At 38.1% G+C, this 17,766-nt stretch overlaps 1 protein-coding gene across 2 annotated transcripts in view; it reads left to right on the plus strand.

Moving 5' to 3' along the window:
• Positions 1 to 17,766, plus strand: part of SLCO1B1 (solute carrier organic anion transporter family member 1B1) — a 97,658-nt gene that overhangs the window by 2,420 nt on the left and 77,472 nt on the right. For both annotated transcript variants that reach the window (XM_025401664.1, XM_025401665.1), the window contains one exon: positions 1,734 to 1,882. In XM_025401664.1, coding sequence (XP_025257449.1) covers positions 1,799 to 1,882 — 84 coding nt within the window. In that variant the 5' untranslated portion in view covers positions 1,734 to 1,798. The remainder of the gene's footprint in view (positions 1 to 1,733; positions 1,883 to 17,766) is intronic.

The raw sequence follows: 17,766 nt of genomic DNA on the forward strand, positions 1-17,766 counted from the left end.
TTGTTTCAGCTCACATATGATAAACAAAGATCCTTTTCACAGTGTGTTTGTTGCCACATTTTTGGCACTTTTGTGTTTTGTGTTTCTGAGTTTAATGTTTCAAATGGGCCCCAAAGATGGTGCTGAGTGCTGTCCGGTGCATGAGAGTAACCGAGGGAAAAGACACATATGCTGTGTAAGCTTCCTCTAAGCCTGAACTACAGTGTTATTGACAACTAATTCAATGTTAATAATCAAGAGTATGTATTAAATAAAGTGTCTTTAAACAAAACATACAGAAAACACAGTTCTCTATTGAACATTTTACAAAAATATTGTGACCAGAGGCACACAGGCACGTAACTACCCTGACATCTCTCCAAGGAACAACCTTGGAGAGATGTTCGGTGTTCCCAGCAACTTTATTAAACATAACTATTGTAACAAGTATCAACTGTACATATAACATATATCACACATATTTTATAATTAGTGCCCTATTTAATATCATGTATCTATGCTGTGTCTGCTTATATAGATATCTTAGATACATAAATATGTATTGTTTATACACATATGAACTAGAATATATTTCTAAAACTCCATGAAGAATACATTATATTCTATATAAAAGAGTCAATTGAAGTAAAAAGTGAAGTCATTTTACTAGTCTTTAAAATAGGACCTTAATGACTTTCAAAATAACAATTTCCCTTATACGTTGACTCCAAAACTCTAGTTGTTGAACTTATTCTACAGATATGGCCACATAAAACCAAAATGGCACACGATATATTAAGAACATCTTTAATATGAAATGATTAGATACAACCTAAATGCTGATTAATATAGAACCAGTTACATATATTATGGACAACTTAATACCCTGCTACCATAAGAAAAATGAGAAAGACTTTTATTAACACAAAGTTAAGTATATAGAGAAGATAAAAAGGTAGAAAATAATGTTTAAGGTATTGCTAGGACTTGTGTTGAAAAGGAAAATATTATGTACTTACTGAAAAATGCATATTATATTTCTGGATAAGGGGACAAGAGTCAGAGGAAGAGTCTTTGGTTTTTTTTAATTTGCATTTTCAACTATATGCATTTTCTCTTGGAAAAGAAATGAACAAAATCAAAATAAAGTAACATCATGATGGTGGTAAAGTCAAGCAATACCAGAGTTGCTCTGAGAAGTACGAGGAGTACACTTTGCTCTTTTTAACAAATCCAAATTCTGTCTGCCTTTTGAGCCTGATTCCAGTGGTGTCTCCTTTATTAAACTGTCTGAGGCCATTCTGATTTAATTGTTTATATTGTTTTTGTATCCATTTTGAATATCTACTCTGTGCAAGGGACTAATTGGCACATTTTAAAACTATAAGGATAAAGAAAACATATATTTGCTTTTATAAATTTTACAATATAGGTGTGTAGAAAAGATAATTTAAGTTTCTATAATGTAAAATGTTCGTGTAATCTGGCGTGTGATTCTATATTACCTATTTGTTTCAAATTTCTCTCCACAAATTTATTTTTCTATTAAGTTATAATATCCTTAGGCTAGAATTTATGTCTGTCTTTCCTATTTTTGTGTCCAGCATTGATCTAACAGAGTGGTCAAGACATAGTAGACCCTGAATGAATGTTAGTGAATGGTTGATTGATTGGTGATGGCCTTGTGGCTTTTCTTATTTCTAAATTATATACTGTAAAAAATAAAATAAACTATATTTTTTCTTCCTTAGTAGGTGATTGTTTCAAAAGAAGCATCAACAACAACTGAAAATATTCATATGATATCTATATTTCAATCATGGACCAAAATCAACATTTGGATAAAACAGCAGAGGCACAATCTTCAGAGAATAAGAAAACAAGACACTGCAATGGATTGAAGGTAGAATAAATTTTATGTTTTTGAGCTAAAATAAGTAAACAAGGAACTTTAATGTATAGAAAGCAAGTTGTTAAAAAGAACATTATATTTCAAATTACGATTTTCAATTGAAGCATATATTGAAATATTAACATAATGATTCATACCTTCATTTCAACCAGTCTTTTAATCTGATCAAGTATTTCTTTGGTGAAATTTTTGATACTTAAAAGTTTATCAATGTAGAAAATGTAGAAATATTTTGATAGCTTCTCTGGTTTTGGATTGATCACGAGATACTTACGAATGTGATTAAAAATAAAAATGCAAAATGAATAATATGTTAAAAATTCTTGAAATTAACTTAGAAACTTAGAAAATGTCTTGGGACTCACTTTGTGATACTGTCTTATTTAAAAATTATTTTAAAAAAAACAGCATTTAAAAAAATTCTGATAAGTAATTTAGGCTTATGGAACAGAAGTCCATGATAGTCAAAAACCTGGCTCAAAGACCTGTTTGATGATTTAGAAAAGATATTTAATTTTTTCATTTGCGAGCTGATAAAAGTAATAATTCTGCCTTTTGCTTTTGACACAAACTGTATTAAATGATACAGGTGAGGTGTTAAATGATGCTGGCATTTTAATAAACAGGAAGGAGTATTCCTAAGCACAATGCTAAATGGGAAGCCAAGACTCAGAGAAGTTAAGAAATTTACCTGAAGTCATGTACATTGTGAATTGCAAACCCTGGAACCCAAGTCAAAGCCTTTAAATCCCCATACGGAAGTCTTGAGGAAATCAACAAATAAATAAGGGTCACCTTTTAGCAAATGTTTTACATTTTTTATTTAGTCAAATTTGTAGTCTTATATACAGCTGAATAAAGACCACCAAGATTGGAGTCGATTGCAATAATGTGATAAAAGGTTCCTTTTAACTTCGTCCAGGGAACATAAAATTTGTTTTCTGAGATCACTGATAAAATCTTCTCTGATGAAATATTTGAGTATTATTTAGGCAGAATGGCAGACATAAGGAAAAAGTACTGGTTAATGCAAGTGAATTATGTTCTATATTCTAAGGGTAACATAATGTGCTGAATTGTTTTTATTTTGAAATACTGAGTGTTTCAGTGATTTCACTTACATGTGCACAGCAAAATGGCAGCAAATTGCCTGGAGCAATAACATTTCCAGAGTGATCCCTAATGGCATATCTGGAGAAGCTGGGAGTTAGGGAATTAGCATTGTATGGAAAGGACCTTAACTGCAGCCCAATGAAGACGACCAGAGCTAGAGGAAGATACTGGGTATAAGACTGACATCACTAATGCTGGTATTTCAGAAACATCGCTAAATTGGTTAATCAAGTCTACAAGTGATATTTAAAATAGTATTTTCACTAACTTAAGTTGTTAATGTTGATATGTTGTTGAGAAAGAATATTAAACTCAACAATCATTTTATAATTCTGTAAATACCTGTGCCTGTAGTTGAAGTCTGTTGCATTTCTGAGCTTACTTTTTATTCATGAGGAATGAAAACATGATGAAAGAAAATTTTTTAAATGAAGAGTATTTTAATTTTTTATGAAGTTTAGGACTTCAAAGTATTAACAAAAGTTGTTGAAAATATATTGACTTTTACTTTCATTAAATTACATTTTATCTGATTTCTTAATTTTCTGTATTTGAAATATTATGAATTAGAGATATCTCTATAGATAGAAAGATAATGAAAACATAATGGTAAAACAAATGTAATTCAGGAGCATAAAAAAAGATGAGAGAAACCTTAATAATAGTAGCTAACATTTATCGAGCATTTACTATATATGCCAGACATTGGTTTAGTGTTTTACTTTTGCTAACAGATTTTTTTCTTACCACAATTCTGTCAACTGGATGCTATTATCTCCCCTTTTCAGATGAAAAAACCTAGACATAGAAGTGGCAAATGTCTTCTCCTAGGTCTCAAAGTTGGTAATTGTGTACACTGAAGGTCTGAACTCAGGCAATCTGATTCCAAATCTTATGCTCTCAACTCTATCCCATATCGCTAAAATAAATGTGGATTTTTGTAATATTAGTACCCTCAAGATGTTATGGCAAGCAGGGTTTTATAAGTGCTCTCTTTAATAACCTCCCCCTACTTCTAAAAAATTATCTTAAGATTAAATTATTGAGTGTCAAGCAACCGTGGATTCTAACACTTGCTAACATGCATACACACACCCAAATATACATGTTGTTACTTACTTACATATACAGACCCAGCAGGTGGCAATGTATAAGTGCAAATTGATAATGTATCCATGTAAATAAAAGCAATACTTTCAGAAATCAAATACTTGGATTCTTTTCTACCCCTTCTCCTCAATTTTTGTACTGAACTAACTACATTACATAGAACCTGCTAGTATACGCCTCATCATTATGCTCGTCATTTCTTCTCTTCAAATTTAAACTCAACAAGATACAGGAGAAGATTTAAACACAATCCAAAGAAAACAGGAAAACAATTCAAGAGTTTAAAGATGACATAGTCATTTTAAGAAAGAATCAAAATTAACTTCTGAAATTAAATATTTTACTACAGGAATTTCATAATACAATTATAGTAATTAACAACAAAATAGACCAAGCTTAAGAAAGAATCTCAGAGTTTGAAGACTACCCCTTTGAATCAACACAAGCAGACAAGATTAAAAGAAAAATATTAATGAAGAAAATCTCTGAGAAATATGGGATTATGTAAAGAGACTAAACCTGTGACTCACTGGCATTCCTGCAAGAGAAGGAGAAAGAGTAAGCAACTTGGAAAACGTATTTGAGGACACAGTCCGTGAAAAATTTCCCAATCTTGCTAGAGAGGTCAATATGCAAATTCAAAAAATTCAAAGAATCCCTTCAAGATACTATACAAGATGGCCATCCAGAAGACACATAATCATCAGATTCTCCAAGGTAAACATGAAAGAAAAAAACCTTGAAGGCAGCTAGAGAGAAGGGGCCCCATCAGTCTAACAATAGATCTTTCTACAAGCTAGAAAAGATTGGGGACCTAATTTCACCATCCTTAAAGAAAAGAAATTTCAACTAAGAATTTCATATTCTGCCAAACTAAGCTTCATAAGTAAAGAAAAAATATTCCTTTCAGTCGAGCAAATGCTAAAAGAATTTGTTACCATTAGACCTGTCTTACAAGAGATACTTAAGGGAGTCCTAAACATGGAAATGAAAGAGTGATACCTGTCACCACAAAAATGGACTTAACTACAGAGCCCACTGACATTATAAAGCAATTATGCAATCAAGTCAACATAATAACCAGCTAACAACACTATGACAGAATCAAATCTTCATATATCAATATTAATCTTGAATGTAAATGGGTTAAATGCTCACACTTAAGAGGCATAGAATAGCAAGTTGGATAAAGAAGCAAGACCCAACCATTTCGTTGTCTTCAAGAGACCCAACTCACAGGTCATGACATCCATAAGCTAGAAAATTAATAAATTGAAATAATATTTATCTCAGAGTTGTCAGGATATTTATAAGGTGCTTAGCATAGTGTTACATAGAAACTCAATAAATTGGAAAGTTCCAACATAATAGCATTATAGTTGCTGCCCTTTTTTTGAGACAGGGCTTCTGTTACCCAGGCTGGAGTGCAGTGGCATAATCTTGGCTCACTGCAAACTCCACCTCCTAGGCTCAAGTGATTCTCCCACCTCCTGGGTAGCTGGAACTACAGACACATGCCACTTCACCCAGCACTTTTTTTTTTTTTTTTTTTTTTTGTATTTTTAGTAGAGATGAGGTTTTACCTTGTTGCCAGGCTGGTGTTGAACTCCTAGGCTCAAGTAATCTGTCTGCCTTGGCCTCCCAAAGTGCTGGAATTACAGGTATGAGTCATTACAGCTGGAAGCTGTTTCTTTTTAAAGTGACTACATTAATTTACTTGATCACAAGTAATATGTAAATGAAAATTGGAGTATACATTCGCTCCAACATTTGGAATTATGTGACTTCTAGATTTTTGCAATTTAAGTAGGCATAAAATGGTGTTTTATTTTGGTATTTGTCTGTGCTCCTTGATTCTTATAAATATTGTATTATCATGAAATTCATTGCTGAATGCAAGTGGGGCTGGTTACATTTGCCTATTTCCAAGTTTTAGTACATTTATTTTTTAAATATATTTTATCAGTTTAAGGACTTATTTGTAATATCTTTGTCTGGTCTTGGTATTAGGGTAATGTTGGCCTCAATAAATGAGATAGAAAGTATTTTTTCTGCTTCTAACCTCTGAAAAAAATTGTAGAGAATTGATATAAATTAATTCTTAAGTATTTGGTAGAATTCATCAGTGAAACCATGTAGGCCTGTTTCTTTCTGTTTTGGAAAGTTATTAAAATCAGTTCAATTTCTTAAACAGAAATAGTCCTTTTAATATTGTCTATTTATTATTGTACAAATTTGGGTAGATTGTGTCTTTCAATATATTGGTCTATTTTATATGGGTTATTATAGTTGTAGGCAGAGTATTGCTTATAATATTTCTTTATTATCCTTTTCGTGTATATAGGATCTGTAGTTATGTACCCTCCTTTATTTCTGTTATTAGTAATTTGTGTCCTCCCTCATTTTCTTAGATAACCTGGCTGGGTCAATTATCTTTCTAAAGAATTAACCTGTGGTTGTGTCAATTTTCTCTATTGATTTCCTGCTTGTAATTTAATTGATTTCAGGCCTAATTTTTATTCTATTTTTTCTTGTGCTTACTTAAAATTTAATTTGCTTTTCTTTTTGATTTTCCCAAGGTGGAAACTTAGATATTGATTTTAGAGTTTTCTTATTTTCTAATATATGCATTCAGTATAATAAATCTTTCTCTAAGCTTTGATTTTGCTACCTTTCACAAATTTTGATCGTTTGTATGTTTAATTTTATTTTTTTCAAAATGTTTTAAAATTTTTCTTCAGATTTCTTTTGACTCATATGTTACTTAAAAGTGTGGTAGTTAATCTCCACATATTTTGATATGTTTCCAGTTATCTTTCTGTTATATTCTAGCTTAATTTAATTGTTGTCACTACAACCTCTATTAGTTTAAATGTGTTAAGGTGTGTTTTATGGCTTAGGCTGCGATATATCTTGGTGAATGTTCCATGTAAGCTTAAGAAGAATGTGTATTCTGCTGTTGTTGGATGAAATAACTTATAGATGTTTATCATGTCCAGTTAATTGATGATGTTGTTAAGGTCAATCATGTTCTTCCTGTTTTTACCTGCTGTATCTTTCCATTTCTGGAGAGGTGTAGAGTCTCCAAGTACCATAGTGTATTCATTTATTTCTCCTTGTATTTCTACTAGCTTTTACTTCAGATAGTTTGCTGCTCTGCTGTTTGGTGCCTGTATGTTAAGAAGTGTTACGTCTTTTTAAGAATTGACCCCTTTATCATTTTGTAATGCCCCTTTTTTACCACTGTTAATTTCCTTGCTTTAGAGTCTGCTGTGTCCAAAATTAATTTAGATTGTGTTGCTTTGTTTTGGTTATTATTACCATGGAATGTTTTTCTCCACTTCTTTACTTTTTAAAAAAATTATACTTCAAGTTCTGGGATACATGTGCAGAATGTGCACGCTTGTTACACAGGTAAACACATGCCATGGTGGTTTGCTGCACCCATCAACCCGTCATCTACATTAGGTATTTGTCCTAATGCTACTCTTCCCTTAGCCCCCCAATCCCCAACAGGTGCTGGTGTGTAATGTTCCCCTCACTGTGTCCGTGTGTTCTCATTGTTTAACTCCCACTTATGAGTGAGAACATGTGGTGTTTGGATTTCTGCTCCTATGTTAGTTTACTGAGAATGATGGCTTCCAGCTTCATCTGTGTCCCTGCAAAGGACATAAACTCATTCTTTCCTGTGGCTGTGTGTCCAGAATTGGTGGGTTCTTGGTCTTGCTGACTTCAAGAATGAAGCCACGGACCCTCACAGTGAGTGTTACAGTTCTTAAAGATGGTGCGTCTGGAGTTTGTTCCTTCAGAGGTTCAGATGTGTCGGGAGTTTCTTCCTTCTGGTGGGTTCGTGGTCTCGCTGACTTCAATAGTGAAGCTGCAGATCCTCATGGTGAGTGTTACAGCTCTTAAAGGTGGTGCATCTGGAGTTGTTCGTCCCTCCCAGAGGGTTCAGGGTCTCCCTAGCTTCAGGAGTGAAGCTGCAGACTTTTGCAGTGAGTGTTACAACTCATAAAGGTGGCACAGACCCAAAGAGTGTGCAGCAGCAAGATTTATTGCAAAGAGTGAAAGAACAAAGTTTCTACAGCATGGAAGGGGACCAGAGCGGGTTGCCACTGCTGGCTGGGGCAGCCTGCTTTTATTCCTTTATCCGACCCCACCCACATCCTGCTGATTGGTCCATTTTACAGAGAGCTTATTGGCCCATTTTACAGAGAGCTGATTGGTCCATTTTGACAGGGTGCTGATTGGTGTGTTTACAAACCTTGAGCTAGACACAGAGTGCTGATTGGTGCATTTACAGTCCTTTAGCTAGACACAAAAGTTCTCCAAGTCCCCACTAGATTAGCTAGACACAGAGCACTGATTGGTGCATTTACAAACCTTTAGCTAGACACAGAGTGCTGATTGGTGCATTTACAATCCTTTAGCTAGACACAAAGTGCTGATTGGTGCATTTACAATCCTCTAGCTAGACACAAAAGTTCTCCAAGTCCCCACTAGATTAGCGAGACACAGCATTGATGGGTGCATTTACAAACCTTGAGCTAGAGACAGGGTGCTGATTGGTGTGTTTACAAACCATAAGCTAGACACATAGTGCTGATTTGTGCATATACAATCCACCAGCTAGACATAAAAGTTCTCCAAGTCCCCACCCAACTCAGGAGCCCAGCTGGCTTTACCTAGTGGATCCTGCACTGGGACTATGGGCAGAGCTGCCTGCCAGTCCCATGCCGTGTGCCTACACTCCTCAGCCCTTGGGCAGTCAATGGGACCCGGCACTGCGGAGCCGGTGTGGCGCCCATCTGGGAAGCTCAAGCCATGCGGGAGCTCACTGGCAGTGGTGGCAGGGTGGGATTTGGGCATGGTGGGCTGCAGGTCATGAGCCCTGCCCTGCAGGGAGGCAGCTGGGGCCCGGTGATAATTCAAGTGCAGCATGGGCGGACCAGCAGTGCTAGGGGACCCAGTGCACCCTCCACAGCTGCTGACCCAGGTGCTAAGCCCCTCACTGCCTGGGACCGGTGGCACCAGCTGGCTGCTCAGAGTGCAGGGCCTACCGAGCCCGCGCCCACCCGGAACTCATGCTGACCCACGAGCACCGCATGCAGCCCCAGTTCCTGCCCATGCGTCTCCCTCCATACCTCCCCACAAGCAGAGGGAGTTGGCTCAGCCAGCCCAGAGAGGGGCTCCCACAGTGCAGCAGTGGGCTGAAGGGCTCCTCAAGTGTGGCCAGAGTGGACACCGAGGTCAAGGAGGGGCTGAGAGCAAGCGAGGGCTGCTAGCACATTGTCACCTCTCAGCTGCATAGTATTCCATGGTGTATATGTGCCACATTTTACTTAACCAGTCAATTATTGATGAGCATTTGGGTTGGTTCCAAGTCTTTGCTGTTGGGAATAGTACTGCAATAAACATACATGTGCATGCGTCTTTATAGTAGAATGATTTATAATCCTATGGGTATATATCCAGTATGGGATTACTGGGTCAAATGGTATTTCTGGTTCTAGATCCCTGAGGAATTGCCACACTGTCTTCCACAAAGGTTGAATTAATTTACACTCCCACCAACAGGGTAAAGGTGTTCCTATTTCTCCACATCCTCTCTAACATCTGTTGTTCCCTGACTTTTTGTCTTCCTTTTTTTTTTTTTTTTTTTTTTTTTGAGACGGAGTCTCGCTCTGTCACCCAGGCTGGAGTGCAGTGGCCGGATCTCGGCTCACTGCAAGCTCCGCCTCCCAGGTTTACGCCATTCTCCTGCCTCAGCCTCCCGAGTAGCTGGGACTACAGGCATCCGCCACCTTGCCCGGCTAGTTTTTTGTATTTTTTAGTAGAGACGGGGTTTCACCGTGTTAGCCAGGATGGTCTCGATCTTCTGACCTCATGATCCGCCTGTCTCGGCCTCCCAAAGTGCTGGGATTACAGGCTTGAGCCACCGCGCCCGGCGTTCCCTGACTTTTTAATGATCTCCATTCTAACTGGCGTGAGATGGTATCTCATTGTGGTTTTGATTTGCATTCTCTAATAACCAGTGATGATGAGCTTTTTTTATAGGTTTGTTGGCCACATAAATGTCTTATTTTGAGAAGTGTCTGTTCATATCCTTCACCCACTTTTTGATGGCATTGTTTGTTTGTTTGTTTTTCTTGTACATTTGTTTAAATTCCTTGTAGATTCTGGATATTAGTAGCTCTTTGTCAGATGGATAGATTGTAAAAATTTTCTCCCATTCTGTAGGTTACCTGTTCACTCTGATGATAGTTTCTTTTGCTGTGCAGAAGCTTTTTAGTTTAATTAGATCTCATTTGTCAATTTGGGCTTTTGTTGTCATTGCTTTCTGTGTTTTAGTCACGAAGTATTTGTCCATGCCTATGTCCTGAATGGTATTGCCTAGGTTTTCTTCTAGGGTTTTTATGGTGTTAGGTCTTACATTTAAGTCTTTAATCCAACTTGAGTTAATTTTTGAATAAGGTGTAAGAAAGGGATCCAGTTTTCATTTTCTGCATATGGCTAGCCAGTTTTCCCAACACCATATATTAAATAGGGAATCCTTTTTCCATTGCTTTTTTTGATCAGATATGTCAAAGATCAGATGGTTGCAGATACGTGGCATTATTTCTGAGGCCTCTGTCCTGTTCCATTGGTCTATATATCTGTTTTGGTAAAAGTACAATGCTGTTTTGGTTACTGGAGGCTTGTAGTATTGTTTGAAGTCAGGAAGCGTGATGCCTCCTGCTTTGTTCTTTTTGCTTAGGATTGTCTTGGCTATACAGGCTTTTTATTGGTTCTATATGAAATTTAAAGTCGTTTTTTCTAATTCTGTGAAGAAAGTCAGTAGCAGTAGCTTGATGGGGATAGCATTGAATCTATAAATTACTTTGGGCAGTATGGTCATTTTCACGATATTGATTCTTCCTATCCACGAGCATGAAATGTTTTCCCATTTGGTTGTGTCTTCTCTTGTTTCCTTGAGCAGTGGTTTGTAGTTCCCCTTGAAGAGGTCCTTCACATCCCTTGTAGGTTGTATTTCTAGTTATTTTATTCTCTTTGTAGCAATTGTAAATGGGATTCACTCATGATTTGGCTCTCTGTCTGTCTATTATTGGTGTATAGGAATGCTTGCGATTTTTACATATTGATTTTGTATCCTGAGACTTTGCTGAAGTTTCTTATCAGCTTAAGGAGATTTTGGACTGAGACAATGGGGTTTTCTAAATATACAATCATATCATCTACAAACAAAGACAATTTGATTTCCTCTCTTCTTATTTGAATATATTTTATTTCTTTCTCTTGCCTGATTGCCCTGGCCAGAACTTCCAATACTATGTTGAATAGGAGTGGTGAGAGAAGGCATCCTTGTCTTGTACCAGTTTTCAAAGGGAATGCTGACCGGGTGCGGTGGCTCAAGCCTGTAATCCCAGCACTTTGGGAGGCCGAGATGGGCGGATCACAAGGTCAGGAGATCGAGACCATCCCAGCTAACACGGTGAAACCCCATCTCTACTAAAAAATACAAAAAAACACAAAAAAACTAGCTGGGCGAGGTGGCGGGCACCTGTAGTCCTAGCTACTCAGGAGGCTGAGGCAGGAGAATGGCATAAACCCAGGAGGTGGAGCTTGCAGTGAGCCAAGATCCGGCCACTGCACTCCAGCCTGGGTGACAGAGCAAGACTCCATCTCAAAACAAACAAACAAACAAACAAACAAATCAAAGGGAATGCTTCCAGCTTTCACCCATTCAGTATGATATTGGCTGTGGGTTTATCATAAATAGCTCTTATTATTTTGAGATATGTTTCATCAATACCTAGTTTATTGAGAGATTTTATCACAGCTGCAGTGTGCAGCTCCCAAAAAGATCAACGCAGAAGGTGGGTGATTTCTGCAATTTCAACTGAGGTACCTAGCTCATCTCATTGGGACTTGTTAGACAGTGGGTGCAGCTGACAGAAGGCAAGCTGAAACAGAGTGAGGCATCACCTCACCTGGGAAGTGCAAGTGGTAGGGAAACTTCCTTCCCTAGCCAAGGAAAGCCATGAGGGACTGTGCCGTGAGGAATGGTGCATTCTGGTCCAGATACTATGTTTTTCCCACAGTCTTCACCACCTGCAGACCAGAAGATTCCCTTGGGTGCCTACACCACCAGGGCCCTGGGTTGCAAGCACAAAACTGGGTGGCCATTTGTGCAGACACTGAGATAGCTGCAGATTTTCTTTTTAAACCCAAGTGGTGCCTGGGACAGCAGCAATACAGAACCATTCACTCCCCTGGAAAAGGGGCTGAAGCCAGGGAGCCACTTGGTGTAGCTCAGCAGATCCCACCCTCATAGAACCCAGCAAGCTGAGATCCACTGGCTTGAAATTCTCCTTGTCAGCACAGCAGTCTGAAGTTGACCTGGGATGCTCGAGCTTGGTAGGGGGAGGGGTGTCTGCCATTACTGAGGCTTGAGTAGGTACTTTTCCCTCACAGTGTAAACAAAGCCACTAGGAAGTTTGAACTGGTTTGGAGTCCACCGCAGCTCCACAAAGCCCCTGTAGCCAGACTGCCTTTCTAGATTCCTCCTCTATGGGCAGGGCATCTCTTAAAGAAAGGCAGCATCCCCAATCACGGGCTTATATATAAAATTCCCTCTATCTGGGACAGAGCACCTGGGAGAAGGGGCGGCTGTGGGTGTAGCTTCTGCAGACTTAAACTATCCTGCCTGCTGGCTCTGAAGAGAGCAGTGGATCTCCTAGCACCATTCTCAAGCTCTGCTAAGGGACAGACTGCCTCCTTAAGTGGGTCCCTGACCCCTGTGCCTCCTGACTGGGAGACACCTCACAGCAGGGGTCAACAGACACCTCATGCAGGAGAGCTCTGGCTGGCATCTGGCAGGTGCGCCTCTGGAATGAAGCTTCCAGAGGAAGGAACAGGCAGCAATCTTTGCTGTTCTGTAGCTTCCGCTGGTGATACCCAGGCAAACGAGGTCTGGAGTGGACCTCCAGCAAACTCCAGCAGACCTGCAGCTGAGGGGCCTGACTGTTAGAAGGAAAACTAACAAACAGAAAGGAATAGCATCAACATCAACGAAAAAGATGCCCACACAAAAACCCCATCTGAAAGTCACCAACACCAAAGACCAAAGGTAGATAAATCCACGAAGAGAAGAAAAAACCAGCGCAAAAAGGCTGAAAATTCCAAAAACCAGAATGCCTCATCTCCTTCAAAGGATCATGTTTACTTTTAATCTCTATGTGTTTATATATTTAAAGTGGGTTTCATGTAGACAACATATAGTTGGTTATTGTTACTTGATCTACTGTGTCAATTTCAGTCTTTTAATTAATACGTTTAGATCATTTGTGTTAAAAGTGATTACTGATATATAGTCATGTGTCATTTAACAACAGGAACACATTATGAGAAATACATTGTTAGATAATTTTGTCATTGTGCAAACATCTTAGTGTGTACATACACAAATCTAGATATTGTAGCCTACTACACACCTAAGCTTATGATATAGGCTATTACTTTGAGGCTACCAAAACCTGTACGTTATTGTGGTTTATTAAAGACTGTAAGAATTACAACACAGTGATATTGGTGTATCTAAACATATCTGAGCATAGAAAAGATAAAGTAAAAATATGGTATTATAATCTTATGGGACCATTATAATCTTATGGGACCATCATTGTATATGCTATCCAACATTGACTTAAATGTCATTATGACGTGTGTGACTATAGTTAGATTAATATCTACCTAGTGGTTGCCTCGGAGTTTGCAAGATAAATTTACAAATAATGCAAGTCCACTTTCAAATGACATCATACTGCTTCATGGGTAGTGTGAGTACCTGATAATAGCAAATTATTTCTAATACTTTCCTTCCATTTCTTGTATCATTATTGTCATTCATTTCAAATTTTTGTCAGTATACATAATCAAATACATTATAGATACTATTTTAAAAACAGTTATGTCTTAGATTAAGAATAAGAAAAGTAATAATTTATATTTTATGCTCACTTATTTCTCCTCCAATGCTTTCCTCGCTTTAAGTAGATCTGAGTTTCTGATTTATACCGTTTTATCTTTCTGTAAAGAACTCCTTTTAACATCTTGCAAGGCTGGTCTAAAGCAAAACAGTTCTTTAATTTTCATTTCTCAGAGGAAGTTTTATTTCTCCTTCATGTTAGATGGATAAATACACAAGGTATGGGGAAGGTATTTTTTCCTCTGTATTATTTTGGTATTTTTTTCCTTTGTCTGTGATTTTCTATAGTTTTAACATGACATGACTAGGTGTAACTTTTTGGGCATTTATACAAGTTTTTATTCTATGTATTTCCAGGATCTGTGGTTTGTTTTTGCCTGATATTAATTTGGGGAAATTCTCAGTTGTTACTGTTTCAAATATTTCTTCTGTCTCTTTCTGTTTCTCCTTTTAGTGATTCCATTATGTATAGGCTATACCTTTTGTAGTTGGCCCACAGTTTTTTGATACTTTGTTCTATTTTTTGTCTTTGCTATTTTTATTTGCTTTTTAGTTTTGCAGATTTTAATTCATATATCCTGAATCTCAGATATCCTTTTTTCAGTCATGTGCAGTATACTGATGTTTACCAAAGGCGTTCTTCATTTCTGCTACAGTGTTTTGACATTATAATATTGCTTTTTAATGAAATTTGTATCTGTCTGCTTTCATTGTTCTGTTCTTGCCTGCTTCTTTATTTTACCACTAGAATGCTTAGCATATTAATCACAGTTGTTTTAAATTCTCAGTCCAATAAATCCAACATCCTTTCTGTATCTGAGTTTGGTTCTGATTCTTGCTCTGTCTCTTCAAAATTATATATTTTTTTCTTTTAGATGATTTGTAATATATTCTGGATATCCAGACATAATGCACTGAGTTTTGTAAAACATGCTAATCATAGGCCTTTAAGAATTGTTGCTAAGGTGTGGGAGAGAAGAGGCTTTTTTTTTTTTTTTTTTTTTTTTTTTTTTTTTTTTTTGCCTCTGGACTGTAACCTTCACAAGTGTTTTGTAGTATTTTTTTTTCCTTCTTAGTCAGAATGGGTTTGGTAGCGAGAGATGGATTTTTGTATTTTCCATCTGTCACATGGAAGACTAGAACTGGCTGGAGTTGGGTATTTCCTTTCCCTTGGGTCAGTTAGGCTCTAATAACACACCATCTTATGAGGCTCTGATAAACTAGTTCTGCCTGAGGGAAAGCACTACGAGTCCTGTTAAAAACAGAGGGCTCTGGTCTATTTCGAAATGTGTCTTGTCCCCTCATGCTACTGAAAGAACAAGATAATTTTTCTCCAACATTTACTCTAAGAACCTGGTACAGCTCCTGGAGGGAAAACTCAAAATGTGGAGGTCACTGACTGGGTTCCCTTGGAGTGTTTAGTGCTGACTTAACCATACTGAATGAGACTGTAGCAGTTTATCAAGTAGAGTGAAAGTATTTCTATCTTCACACTAGTTCCTGTGTGGTTTCTGTTCATGAGTCTCTACTGCTGTAAGCTGTGACTCTTTGTAATCACCTATTTGTCTCTCCAATCTTGAAGGCAGTCGTTTGCCACTGGTCCTCACCTCTTTTACAGATCCAGGAAGAGTTGTTGCATTTTAAATTGGTTCAGTGTTTTTTTTTGTTGTTACTATAAAACGGCAACCTCGGCCGGGCGCGGTGGCTCAAGCCTGTAATTCCAGCACTTTGGGAGGCCGAGACGGGCGGATCATGAGGTCAGGAGATCGAGACCATCCTGGCTAAAACAGTGAAACCCCGTCTCTAGGTCAGGAGATCGAGACCATCCTGGCTAACACAGTGAAACCCCGTCTCTACTAAAAATACAAAAATTTAGCCGGGCGAGGTGGCGGGCACCTGTAGTCCCAGCTACTCGGGAGGCCGAGGCAGGAGAATGGCGTGAACCCGGGAGGCGGAGCTTGCAGTGAGCTGAGATCCGGCCACTGCACTCCAGCCTGGGCGACAGAGCGAGACTCCGTCTCAAAAACAAAAAACAAAAAACAACAACAACAAAAAAAACAAAACAGCAACCTCCAGCTCTTTGAAGTTTTCCAGAGCTAGAAACCAGAAATATGAGCATATATTTTTTATTGCATTTTCTTATCTCATGTCTTACAGTTATACATTTTACTTAAGATTTCATTGTGATTTCTTGATTAATACACAAGTTGTTTAAAAATAATTTTCTTCAAATATTTGGAGATTTTTCTTAATAAATTTTTTTGCCACTAATATTTGTTGTAATTGCATTGTGGAAGCTATGACAACTAATTTTTGAAATTAGTTGAGACTTCTCTACGTCCTAGTACATCATCAATGTTTGTAAGTCTCCCTGCTGTACTTAATAAAAATGCATATTCTTTGAATTGTTGGATGTATAATTTTATATATGCCTGAGAGGTCAGTCTTGTTAATAGTGTTATTAGGATCTTGTGTGTCCTTGCTAATTGAAAGAAAGATCATGATTTAGCAATATCTCTTATAAAAAGCATGGAGGTAAATTTTGAAGAAAAATGCAAACTGGCCGGGCGCGGTGGCTCAAGCCTGTAATCCCAGCACTTTGGGAGGCCGAGACGGGCGGATCACGAGGTCAGGAGATCGAGACCATCCTGGCTAACACGGTGAAACCCCGTCTCTACTAAAAAATACAAAAAACTAGCCGGGCGAAGTGGCGGGCGCCTGTGGTCCCAGCTACTCGGGAGGCTGAGGCAGGAGAATGGCGTGAACCCGGGAGGTGGAGCTTGCAGTGAACTGAGACCCGGCCACCGCACTCCAGCCTGGGCGACAGAGCCAGACTCAGTCTCAAAAAAAAAAAAAATTTACAAGAAAAAAACAAACAACCCCATCAAAAAGTGGGCAAAGGATGTGAACAGACATTTCTCAAAAGAAGACATTCATACAGCCAACAGACATATGAAAAAATGCTCATCATCACTGGCCATCAGAGAAATGCAAATCAAAACCACAATGAGATACCATCTCACACCAGTTAGAATGGCGATCATTCAAAAGTCAGGAAACAACAGATGCTGGAGAGGATGTGGAGAAATAGGAACACTTTTACACTGTTGGTGGGATTGTAAACTAGTTCAACCATTATGGAAAACAGTATGGCGATTCCTCAAGGATCTAGAACTAGATGTACCATATGACCCAGCCATCCCATTACTGGGGATATACCCAAAGGATTATAAATTATGCTGCTATAAAGACACATGCACACGTATGTTTATTGCAGCACTATTCACAATAGCAAAGACTTGGAATCAACCCAAATGTCCATCAGTGACAGACTGGATTAAGAAAATGTGGCACATATACACCATGGAATACTATGCAGCCATAAAAAAGGATGAGTTTGCGTCCTTTGTAGGGACATGGATGCAGCTGGAAACCATCATTCTTAGCAAACTATCACAAGAACAGAAAACCAAACACCGCATGTTCTCACTCATAGGTGGGAACTGAACAATGAGATCACTTGGACTCAGGAAGGGGAACATCACACACCGGGGCCTATCATGGGGAGGGGGGAGGGGGGAGGGATTGCATTGGGAGTTATACCTGATGTAAATGATGAGTTGATGGGTGCAGTAGACCAACATGGCACAAGTATACATATGTA

This window comes from Theropithecus gelada, chromosome 11, assembly GCF_003255815.1.
Source record: "Theropithecus gelada isolate Dixy chromosome 11, Tgel_1.0, whole genome shotgun sequence".
NCBI lineage: Eukaryota > Metazoa > Chordata > Mammalia > Primates > Cercopithecidae > Theropithecus > Theropithecus gelada.